Source organism: Gossypium raimondii, chromosome 11 (genome assembly GCF_025698545.1).
Source record: "Gossypium raimondii isolate GPD5lz chromosome 11, ASM2569854v1, whole genome shotgun sequence".
NCBI lineage: Eukaryota > Viridiplantae > Streptophyta > Magnoliopsida > Malvales > Malvaceae > Gossypium > Gossypium raimondii.
Window position 1 is genome coordinate 53,110,767 of NC_068575.1, and position 13,148 is coordinate 53,123,914.

Below are 13,148 nucleotides of genomic sequence, written 5' to 3' on the forward strand. Positions count from 1 at the left end.
AACGTGCCAGAAATGCGGTGAATGGGACATTATGCATACAACGGATGTTTTCAAAAAAAAATTGGTGTTTAGTAGGACTACGCACTAAGAGTCTATCTTTTTTAAACTGGTGTTTAGGAAACTGTTGGGATGTGGATGAGATGGGAGAAATGTATGGAGAATTTGAAATGATATGTGATTTGCCTCCGGCAGGGCATGAAAATGCAAACTGTGAAAGGCAAATTCCCGACCTTGCAAGGGTACACGTTAGTGTTCAAATTAACAAGGAGGATTTGCAGAGGTTTGGTTGGATATGTAAATACTGGCTCTACGGAGCAATATCATGTATATGAAACCGTAGCTTTTCAAAGCGTTAAATGGATCAGAAGCTAAGACAAGGGTCCATGACTATCCATGCAAAGCATGCATGTTTTACGTAAAAGCGTTTGCACATGAATGGTGCTTAAATGATGGGTATCCGCGTGATATGTGTTAATTGTGATAAGTATCCGCATGTGAACTAAATCTGATTGAACTTTGAAATTTGCTTGTGATTTGAAATCAGAAATAGATGATGTTCGCGTGTAAATTGAAATTATAGTAATTCGTACTTAAAAGCGGACAGTATTCGCCAAGGAACAATACTCATTTTACGTTATGATTCAGCCCTCGAGTTGTACACATTTATAATGTTGCATCCGTGTGTGAACTGTTTGATGATATCCATTGCTTATTTATTTAACCTAATTTCATTTCTTGAAATCTTGATCAGAAGGTCAGCCAGTTACTTTGGAACTCATTAAGTTCATTTGAACTTACCTAGTTTCCTCTTACCATTTCAGGTTTGGTAAAAAACTGCGGACTCAGCCAGACCCTATGGACTTGTTGTGAGCCATTCATTAATTAGTTTGTAACATGTATATCATACGGGGTGGCCTATAGTATTAGCCTCTTTTGTTAGAACAATGTATAAATTATTTTGGGATGTTTCTTAAAAGAATAGTTTGTATTAATTGAATGATAGTACTTCGCCAAAGAATTTCCTTTTAAGTCACATGTGTTCTAGCGTACATTTATTTTCCCTTGATTTTTGCTCTAAAAATTATAATATGCCAAACGACATTTTTAAGACTATTTTGCTTAATTGTATTTATTAACTTAACTTCTGAAACCTTTGTTTTTGTCGTTCTGAGATGATATATGTTTTCCATAATGGTTATGATCAAGCCATCCCATTATCTTTATTTCAAAGATGGTTTAATAGCAATTAAAGGCCTCAATTATTTCGTTAATCAAATTTCACTCTTTATAACACCTTGTAAATTAGTCCCATATTATAATTAACAACCGATTTAATTTAATTCCACATTAAAATTCGATCCTAAAGTTTTTTATTCAACACATTTATTTGATTCAATTTTTTAATTAATTTGATTTAATTAAAATTAACCTTAAACTGAAATTTCTGATATCAGATGGTTAGTGTATAAAAACCGCGAAGCCACATAATTATTTTGTTCCTGAACCATGGAGTGGAGGCGTGCGATTTCGTTGAAAGGGGAGTGTTGCTTGTCAAATGGTTTGCCGAGGATTGGGGCTTCTCTCTCGCCCACCGAATTGTGAAGTCAAATTTATAATCTCTCACCAAAGAATGCCATAGTCTTGGATTTGGCACAGCCAACTTTGTGGTACAAGGTTGGATTTTAGTAATTTAAAATTAATGATAGTAATTTCATATTTTGAAAAAGAAAGTTATTTTGAGTGGATAATATAATATTACACAGATTAAGATTTCACAAACTCTTGTTATACTAAAAAAAAATCATAATTTATGGATAATTTTGATATCACATTTTTAAACTAATTTTACTTCATTTTTAATTATTTGATTTATTTTCCTTAACTATATTAATATTATCTATTACATTCCGCCAAAATATTAATTTTATAACATAAAATTCTGATTGAAATTCAAGGGAAAAATGAGAATTTCGATTTTTAAAACAAAAATAATTAATTTAATTTGAGATCCCAAACTTAAAAATCTAAAGCTGTGCAGGTAGTGCTAAAAGAAAATAGGATACGTAACATACAGGCATACCCAAGAGCCGATGATTGGCGGAAACTTGAAAGACCGAAAGCGACTTCTTATGGTAAGATGAAATGAATTTGAATATGCCTGACAAACGTGCCTCATCCCATTGCCATTGGGAGTCTTACAATTACACCTCCATTTTCTAATGTCACATTTGATTTTAAAATCTACATATATATATATATATATATATAGTTGTGATTGATGATTTAAGCTTTTAAGTCAACATACAACTGTCAATGAAGTTTTGGACATTCTGATTATAATAATTAAAAATTAAATAAATGATAAATGGACCTAGAGGCTGCAATGGGTTATTACAAATAATAATATATTGTTTGTAAAACATTTCACAAGCATTTTCACAATATATGTTTTTATATATAATAAGCATAATTATAAAAATACTTTAATAGTTATGGATTTTGGGTTTGAATTCTTAACATTTTTAATGTTATGATATTTTCAAAATCAACCCTGACATTCCATTAAACCTAGGTTGATTTATGAAATAATCGTAATTTTGATATGTTAATCCAAGAAAAAAAAGTTAAAGGCTCAAACCCCAAAACCTATAAACGTTAAAGGTTACTTTTTACAAGTATACTTATATAATAAATAATAAAAAGGCTGTAACGGGTTGAAAGTTAAAATCATTTGTTTTTCAAGTAAGAGTATTGGAAGCAAGTTTTGAACCTTTGCATGGCTGTAGAAGACTTAGCCGCTAATAGCAGGTGTTGACTAAATTTGTATTTTAAAATATTTTGAAAATTTTGAATAAATTTAAAATATCGAGGGAAGTTAGGAAAATTTTGAAGAGAGATTTGAATAAATTTGTATTTTTTATAATTTTATTTTTTAACAATTTATATTTAATTTTATCATTTACTAACTTAAAATTATATAAAATTTAAAAGACTAAAAATTAAATTTTACCTTTTAAAGGGTCGAGACCCTTGCTAATTCCCCTCCATCCACCCCTGCTTAAGAGGATACATTCATATTATTTGGAAGGAATGTAATAATAGGTAATTTAAGAGTTTACAAATGAATGTGGGTTAGTATCACTTTAAGTCTATTGTTGTTAATATAAAAGACATAATTAAAATGCGCTTATCTTTTATTTAAACATTTTATAGAAAAAGGGCTAGTTGGTAAAATAATTAATAGGCATTATTTGAATGCAATACAAACTGATTTGTACAGTTCTAAAGACCATGTAAAGGTGATTTTTAGTAGGTGTTTTTCTTCTTGGATAATAAGATAAAATTAACCAAATAATAATAAGGTGAGTGTTTTATTATTATTTCATAAGCAGTTTTAAAAAATTAGAATGTGTTTTTTTTAATTGAACAAAATAAAAATAATAATAATAAATCATTGTAAAAGGAAAAACTAAGGCTTCTTCTTTTGAAACGTTTGGGCTTTAAATGTGGGTTAATATTTAATGAGACTTTAAATGGGATGTTGATTTGTTAAACCCAAACAAAGGAGGAGATTAGGCGACCAAAATGTGTTGAGTATCTCCCTGGTTAAATTAAATTATGAATTCGTTTCCTTTTAGTAGAATTTTTTGTTTATACTATATTTAAAATATACCAACTTCGTGAATTTATAGACAAACTATATAATTTTGAATAAAATGCAAAAGATTATAAGCTTTCTTAGAGCTGCTCAAGATTAGACATTCATTTTAACATTATTCTCTCCGGCTCTTAAAATAATGTAATATTATAGGAGTTGATGACGTCGGAGAATCCATGTATAAAGCTGAAACTCCCATTGGAAAAAAGGTTATCTACTGTGCTACTATTACAAGGTTGAAGATGAAGGGCGCTTAATCAGTAGGACAAAATTGAATATAATCTTTCAGATTAGGAGAGTAAATTCTGATGTCGCAAATCATATTCATTTGGAAAAGACTTAGCTAGTGGCGTCTCCCGCATTAGTTGGTAGGCTGTCAATGAAGCTTCAAGGTCTTCACCTTTATCCGAAACAACAAATACGAGGGAATGGTAATTTTGAACCCGGGCAGCTAACTGTGCCTATCTTAGCATTCAATACCACCTTATCTTTTGCATGGCGGCATCCACATGATTTAACATTTCCTATCTAATCATTAAGTTGCAAATTAATACAGGTTGGAATTTGATTAATTAACTTTTTAGGGTTTATGTCGACCATAAGATAAATGCATGAAGTTTAATGATTGAATGTTTTGGTGTATGCTATATATGTACCATGTACGTCCAATATCTCATCTGTTGATAAAAAGTATCATAAGCCCTTTGTATTAAGAATTAAATTGCACCTCACCTCATTTATTTAAAAATAAAAAATATATGTTGAATTAAAAGACTAAAATAGTCTTTCGGTGAAAAAGTACATTCACTTCTACTTTTAAAAACTAGTCTTTTAGGTCGATAAAATAGATCGACATTACATTAATCACGTCGGTTTTAATAGTTCAAATAGATGAAATTCTTAACAAAATGATCCATTCGCTTATTAATTTAATGTACAGAGATAAATTTACCCATATTTTAAGTAAAAAATCAAAAATAATTTCACTTCTAATACAAATTAAGATTTCAGTAATACTTCTACACTCCTCTGTAGAATATTATGCAATGAGTGGAACAGTGATTTTAAGACCTGGATCATATTAAAAGAGAAATAAAAGATCCATATGATATATTTCAATAATAATAATAAAGGGTTGATATCAAAAGATGTCTAAACGCCAACTAATTAAGAAAGTCCAACTCGAACGTCTGAAGTAGTACTGTTGGGCCATTAGCGATTGATTAGAAATGATAGGATGAGGAATGGGCAGGCTTACACGTCAACTTTAACCACGATAATTACCAGCTGCACCTAGAAATCCATTTGTTCAACCTACTCCTTTTCTCATATGTCTTTGTCATCTATCTCCTGCGGTTTGGAAAATACTGCTTTCATGACAGTACACGATTCCACGGATTTTTTGCAACATTTAGGTTCAGGTTTATTAGGCAGCCCTTTATTGCAATAATGCAATAGTTATCCAACATTAGGCTCTTATGTTCATTGCTGATTACGTCTAAGGACTTCCTAGCATCTATAAAAAGGACGTCCCCTTGGCCTAGCTATAAAACCCACCATCTCCAATCTGCATATTTCAATCGAGAAATGTCCACCATGTTTTTGAGATCTCTGCTATTGCCTCTCATCTGTGTCTTGGCCCTGGCTACATGGTCACACGGGATGAGCCGAGGGCAACAGCGACCTTCCTCTTTAGACGCTGCATCCAACACACTCCAATACCATGGAGGCCCTCTCTTGACCAAGCCGAATGGCATTAACGTTTACCTCATATGGTATGGAGGGTTCTCTCTGAAAGACAGAAACTCCATAACTGATTTCTTCGCTTCCTTCGCGAGCCCTGGTCGTCGCCAAGGACCCTCGGTTTCGACATGGTGGAGAACGATCAGTACATACAAGGATAAAACTGGGAAACCTGTTTCCGACACTGTTAGACTTGTCAAACAAGTTGGTGATGTATATTCTTCGGGGAAAACCCTGAAGCGCGCCCAATTAGCCAACTCTGTGAAAAGCAAGATAGAGAGCAAAATCTTTCCATTAGACCCTAATGGAATTTACTTGGTTTTGACTGCTAAAGATGTTACAGTAGAGCGGTTCTGCATGGGATCATGCGGTTTCCATGACAGCATATTAGTAGGGGGATCAACTCGAGTGGTTTTCGCACACGTGGGAGACCCTACAGTCCAATGCCCTGGTCTTTGTGCTTGGCCTTATGCTCTGCCGGCTTATGGTCCTCCAGGCCCAGCCTTGGTGGCACCTAATGGAATTGGAACCGATGGCATGATCATAAACATCGCCACCCTACTTGCAGGGGCTACCACTAACCCCTTCAAGACCGGTTATTTTCAAGGGGACGCGTTGGCACCATTGGAGGCTGTGACAGCTTGTCCTGGAATATTTGGCGCTGGAGCTTATCCAGGGTATCCTGGAGCTTTGTTGGTGGATAAAATGAGCAAAGCTAGTTATAATGCATATGGTGCTAATGGTAGAAAATTTCTTCTTCCAGCCACCTGGGACCTCATTAGGTTGAATTGCAAAGTTATCACTTAAAAGTTTCCTCGGAATAAGCTCTACCCCTGATTTGTGACAAAACTATTAAAACTAGGCTTAAAGCCATGTAGAACCCCGTTGAAGCTTTTAGTCCTTCTGTTTCTTCAAATGAATTCTCTCTGTTTTTGTCAAGTGAAAAATCTACATATTTTGTACTTCCACATAAAGAAATGAAATGATTGTAAAGAAGTACGTTTGTATCACAAATGAAGGGAAAAGAAAGATAAGGTTGTTCATAAGGTGCAGGTCCAATCACGTTTTGTTGTCATCTCTTTTATTCTTCATTGAACTTTCCTCCTCACAAAACGAGGGAGGCTTTCAATTCGCTACCCAATCAATACAGCCTTGATTTGACGCTTCCATTTTATACGCAAAATAGGCTTCCCTGTTGGTAATGGGAAGTTAAGCAAACTGCCGACTCCAAATCCCACATTAGAAATTGGAACAGTCATTTGGATTGATGATATTTTAGCCATTATCAAATAAAACAGTCATTATAATGCATCGTAGCAAACTATAATTAAAATTAACTTTACATAAAACTAAAATATATCCAAATTCAATTATAAAATGAAGCCTTTACACATTATAAAATTCAAAAATAAACTCGTTAATATTACTATAAATCACTTTATTCGTCACGAATACTAATATTTCATCCGTAATGTCTTCAAATTTTAAACACATATATATGTTCCATAATGCATTGGTTTGTGGGATGGGATGAATATCATTCCTTCCAAAGATCTACAATGAATTTACCAAATTTATTAATTTAGTCCTGAAAAATAAAGCAAGACACTTTATTCGCGCAACAAGAAGAAGGAACAGTGACATGATCCATTTGGAGTAGATGTTGCCGCAGTCAGACAACGTGTTGTGCATTGTGGTCAAACGTTTTACAATCATGTTAAAGATATATATGCCTCCATGCTAATAGATTTCCAAATTCCATCTCGCAAGCCAACGAAAACAGACAGGCAATGGGCTAATATCCGTCTCCATAACTCGAAAGTACGGTGAAAACTTTTTGTGGTATTCAAGACGTTTAAGACCTCAAATTAATTTGTCAAAATAGTTCAAAACGACAATGGCAATCGTCTCACTCTGAGAACAAACCAAATGATGGCTTTGCGCGTCAACTCACTTAACCCTAACTTTGATGTCTCATCCACTTTTCTTAAACATGGATAGTCAAGTTATGAATTAAAAGAAGTATTTACTCGTTACCAAACAAAGTTTTACGTACTTCGAGGTTTGACCGAATTGTAGAGACTGTACTCCTCACCAACTAAAACAACGGAGCAACGCACCTAGGGTCCAAATAACCCCCCATCTTTCCATTAGTTTCAGTGCAATTATCTTTACTTTTTACTCTCACAAATACCAAAGCTATCGTGACGAAAATAGGTGAAAAATAGCTGCCTCCACATTCAACTCCCTTAAAGCCAAAGCGGTGCTGCAACCCCCTCCGTCCTGTCCTGTTCATGCATCCTCCATTTTTTTATTTGTTTAAATCATTCAGTTAAATTTCATTTTCAATATTCTATATTAATTTTAGGGTTTAACTTTTAAAATTATATTAACGAAACGATTTTGATGAAGTATCAAAATATTTTTCATCAATATTTTTAAAATATCAATCTCTCAAGTAAATAAACATATTTTAAAAAAAAGTTTATAAATATTTTATTTGGAGTGATTTTTTATTTTTTGCAAAAGAGGAGCCAACCACCATGCATAAACAGCTTGTAATCCTTTATATATTTGGAAGTGTCCCTATCCTCACTCAGCAGGATAGTGTTATCTATACTCTTTTGTCAAGGTATTTTAATAATCCACAATTATTTTAAGTAAGATAAGATTAACACGTGATTTCATTTCTTAATATATAATAACATAAAGAAATGGAAGAAAGAGATCTCGACCTCACAGATTCCTCCAACTTAATTTCTTCAAAATTAGGTAAAATGCTAATTTTAAATTCCATTTAGTCCATTTTAGAAATTTTCAAACGATTTGATTTTCGGTATTTTCATAAACTTTGAATTTTTAATTTATTTTAATAAAATATTTTCTAAAATTATTATATAATTTGTCTCCTCAACTTGTTTAAAAGTATCTAATTGGAATCTAATTTTTTTTAAAACTTAATTAATACCTAAACTTGTATTTCGTTATCCAAGTCACTAACATAATTAATTTGCGCTAACGCGACACTAATAACCAGTTCGATGGAGACATATGACAACCTCTCAATATGCCATGTGGCAAAGCATAAATTAAAAAAAATATTTTTGAAGTTTTATTAATTTATATATTTTAAAGACTTTAATTTTTTTATTTTATACCTGCCACATGACTAGACCTGCTCATGGGTTGATCAACCCGGCCTGGCCTAAAGGCCCGCCCTAGAAATGAGAGGGTTTGGGCAAAAATATAGTCCCGAAAAATAGACTTGGCAAAAAATAAAGCCCGTTTTAAAAACAAGACAGGTATCGAGTAAGACATTTTGTCCCGAGCCCGGCCCTGCCCGAATTCGCTAAATGACAAAAAAATCTACTTTTTCTTTTTTATTATTTTAATGATATTTTCTTATTTTTTCTCCTTATTTTGCTATCATTTCACTATTATTTTGCTACTATTTTGTTGTTATTGTTTGGCTATTGTATAACACTTGTTTTATTGTTAATTTTGTTATTATTTTAAAGACATTTTCTTGCTAAGTTACATCTATCTTAGTATTATTTAAGTATAAATTTTTGTAAATTTTATTTTCAAATTGTTCAAAATTGGGATCATGCGGTTTCCATGACAGCATATTAGTAGGGGATCAACTCGAGTGGTTTTCGCACACGTGGGAGACCCTACAGTCCAATGCCCTGGTCTTTGTGCTTGGCCTTATGCTCTGCCGGCTTATGGTCCTCCAGGCCCAGCCTTGGTGGCACCTAATGGAATTGGAACCGATGGCATGATCATAAACATCGCCACCCTACTTGCAGGGGCTACCACTAACCCCTTCAAGACCGGTTATTTTCAAGGGGACGCGTTGGCACCATTGGAGGCTGTGACAGCTTGTCCTGGAATATTTGGCGCTGGAGCTTATCCAGGGTATCCTGGAGCTTTGTTGGTGGATAAAATGAGCAAAGCTAGTTATAATGCATATGGTGCTAATGGTAGAAAATTTCTTCTTCCAGCCACCTGGGACCTCATTAGGTTGAATTGCAAAGTTATCACTTAAAAAGTTTCCTCGGAATAAGCTCTACCCCTGATTTGTGACAAAACTATTAAAACTAGGCTTAAAGCCATGTAGAACCCCGTTGAAGCTTTTTAGTCCTTCTGTTTCTTCAAATGAATTCTCTCTGTTTTTGTCAAGTGAAAAATCTACATATTTTGTACTTCCACATAAAGAAATGAAATGATTGTAAAGAAGTACGTTTGTATCACAAATGAAGGGAAAAGAAAGATAAGGTTGTTCATAAGGTGCAGGTCCAATCACGTTTTGTTGTCATCTCTTTTATTCTTCATTGAACTTTCCCTCCTCACAAAACGAGGGAGGCTTTCAATTCGCTACCCAATCAATACAGCCTTGATTTGACGCTTCCATTTTATACGCAAAATAGGCTTCCCTGTTGGTAATGGGAAGTTAAGCAAACTGCCGACTCCAAATCCCACATTAGAAATTGGAACAGTCATTTGGATTGATGATATTTTTAGCCATTATCAAATAAAACAGTCATTATAATGCATCGTAGCAAACTATAATTAAAATTAACTTTACATAAAACTAAAATATATCCAAATTCAATTATAAAATGAAGCCTTTACACATTATAAAATTCAAAAATAAACTCGTTAATATTACTATAAATCACTTTATTCGTCACGAATACTAATATTTCATCCGTAATGTCTTCAAATTTTAAACACATATATATGTTCCATAATGCATTGGTTTGTGGGATGGGATGAATATCATTCCTTCCAAAGATCTACAATGAATTTACCAAATTTATTAATTTAGTCCTGAAAAATAAAGCAAGACACTTTATTCGCGCAACAAGAAGAAGGAACAGTGACATGATCCATTTGGAGTAGATGTTGCCGCAGTCAGACAACGTGTTGTGCATTGTGGTCAAACGTTTTACAATCATGTTAAAGATATATATGCCTCCATGCTAATAGATTTCCAAATTCCATCTCGCAAGCCAACGAAAACAGACAGGCAATGGGCTAATATCCGTCTCCATAACTCGAAAGTACGGTGAAAACTTTTTGTGGTATTCAAGACGTTTAAGACCTCAAATTAATTTGTCAAAATAGTTCAAAACGACAATGGCAATCGTCTCACTCTGAGAACAAACCAAATGATGGCTTTGCGCGTCAACTCACTTAACCCTAACTTTGATGTCTCATCCACTTTTCTTAAACATGGATAGTCAAGTTATGAATTAAAAGAAGTATTTACTCGTTACCAAACAAAGTTTTACGTACTTCGAGGTTTGACCGAATTGTAGAGACTGTACTCCTCACCAACTAAAACAACGGAGCAACGCACCTAGGGTCCAAATAACCCCCCATCTTTCCATTAGTTTCAGTGCAATTATCTTTACTTTTTACTCTCACAAATACCAAAGCTATCGTGACGAAAATAGGTGAAAAATAGCTGCCTCCACATTCAACTCCCTTAAAGCCAAAGCGGTGCTGCAACCCCCTCCGTCCTGTCCTGTTCATGCATCCTCCATTTTTTTATTTGTTTAAATCATTCAGTTAAATTTCATTTTCAATATTCTATATTAATTTTAGGGTTTAACTTTTTAAAATTATATTAACGAAACGATTTTGATGAAGTATCAAAAATATTTTTCATCAATATTTTTAAAATATCAATCTCTCAAGTAAATAAACATATTTTAAAAAAAAGTTTATAAATATTTTATTTGGAGTGATTTTTTTATTTTTTGCAAAAGAGGAGCCAACCACCATGCATAAACAGCTTGTAATCCTTTATATATTTGGAAGTGTCCCTATCCCTCACTCAGCAGGATAGTGTTATCTATACTCTTTTGTCAAGGTATTTTAATAATCCACAATTATTTTAAGTAAGATAAGATTAACACGTGATTTCATTTCTTAATATATAATAACATAAAGAAATGGAAGAAAGAGATCTCGACCTCACAGATTCCTCCAACTTAATTTCTTCAAAATTAGGTAAAATGCTAATTTTAAATTCCATTTAGTCCATTTTAGAAATTTTCAAACGATTTGATTTTCGGTATTTTCATAAACTTTGAATTTTTAATTTATTTTAATAAAATATTTTTTTTTTTTTTTTTTTTTTTTTTTTTTTTTTTTTTTTTTTTTTTTTTTTTTTTTTTTTTTTTTTTTTTTTTTTTTTTTTTTTTTTTTTTTTTTTTTTTTTTTTTTTTTTTTTTTTTTTTTTTTTTTTTTTTTTTTTTTTTTTTTTAAAAAAAAAAAAAAAAAAAAAAAAAAAAAAAAAAAAAAAAAAAAAAAAAAAAAAAAAAAAAAAAAAAAAAAAAAAAAAAAAAAAAAAAAAAAAAAAAAAAAAAAAAAAAAAAAAAAAAAAAAAAAAAAACTATTATTTTGCTACTATTTTGTTGTTATTGTTTGGCTATTGATAACACTTGTTTTATTGTTAATTTTGTTATTATTTTAAAGACATTTTCTTGCTAAGTTACATCTATCTTAGTATTATTTAAGTATAAATTTTTGTAAATTTTATTTTCAAATTGTTCGAAAATATTTATTTTAATGTTTTAGTATTTTGATGTATTATATATATATATTTAAAATTATGTAAAAATATAATGTAAAAAATAATAATATGGGTGGGATAGGCCTAGGTTTTAGCATTTTTAGTCAAGCCGGGACTAGCAAACGAGCTTATTTGTTTTGCTTGGGTCCAGCGAACTGCCCCAGCCATGATTACCTCTACACATGACATCTGAGAGGTTACCATATGTCACTATCGAATTGGCTATCGTGCCATGTTAGCACAAATTAACAACGTTAGTGTGAAGTTACCAACCTAAATAACGAAATATAATTCAAGTATTAATTAGGTGCTTTTAAATAAATTAAGGAGCAAACAATATATTAATTTTTTATAAGGTTTCAAGAAAGAAACGAAAGAAGAATTTGAACTTAGTTTAAAAAGAGTTAGGATCAATATAGCATTGCTTCTAAGAAGCACTTTTGAGACAAAAAAACTTGTGGGACAAAAATACTTTTGAGATAAAAGCATTGCCAAACAAGATGTTTTTTCTCCGAAAAATTCAAATCCAATTGAAAATGCTAAAAATCGAAAAAAATTTAATTTGTCATTTTCCTATTAAAAAAGATATAGATGATGTGAAATCATAATTTCATATAATCATCTCTTTAAAAGTACTTTTAAGACAAAAGATACTTTGTAAAAATAATTTTAAACTAGAAGGAAGGAGAACAAAAAATTATAACTTTAAAAATAATACTAAATTAAACGTCAGTAATTGCAAGCAGAGAAGCGCTTAGCGATTCACATTTTGTTCATGCTTTCATTATTTCCATACCTTTTTTCGCCAAGGTTTTAGCACTTTTTCCAGTGTTTGGTGATACTCGTTTTGTTGCGACACCAGATAACGTAAATCTCCTCTCCCTAAATAAAAGCACAAATTATTATTGCTATTTGGTGGGTTATATTATTTCATATATGAAATACTAATACTAATTCAAGTCAAACACACAATAAAAGAAAAAAAATATAGATCGGAGGGTGATGGATGCATCAAATTTAGCTCAGAGGCAATGGGCTAATATCCGTCTCCATAACTCGAAAGTACGGTGAAAACTTTTGTGGTATTCAAGACGTTTAAGACCTCAAATTAATTTGTCAAAATAGTTCAAAACGACAATGGCAATCGTCTCACTCTGAGAA

General features: G+C 32.0%; 2 protein-coding genes across 2 annotated transcripts; both read left to right on the plus strand.

The window, feature by feature from the left end:
- Nucleotides 1–5,170: 5,170 nt before the first annotated feature.
- LOC105802996 (protein EXORDIUM-like 2) lies at nt 5,171–6,447 on the plus strand. Its single transcript, XM_012634927.2, has one exon. The coding sequence runs from the start codon at nt 5,246–5,248 to the stop codon at nt 6,206–6,208; it is 963 nt and encodes a 320-aa protein (XP_012490381.1). The 5' UTR covers nt 5,171–5,245; the 3' UTR covers nt 6,209–6,447.
- A 691-nt stretch (nt 6,448–7,138) lies between these two features.
- On the plus strand, nt 7,139–9,449 carry LOC128034835 (protein EXORDIUM-like 2). The gene is made up of 2 exons (XM_052623690.1): nt 7,139–7,222; nt 9,027–9,449. Exons 1-2 carry the CDS (start codon nt 7,139–7,141, stop codon nt 9,447–9,449), a joined length of 507 nt encoding a protein of 168 aa, XP_052479650.1.
- Nucleotides 9,450–13,148: the final 3,699 nt, after the last annotated feature.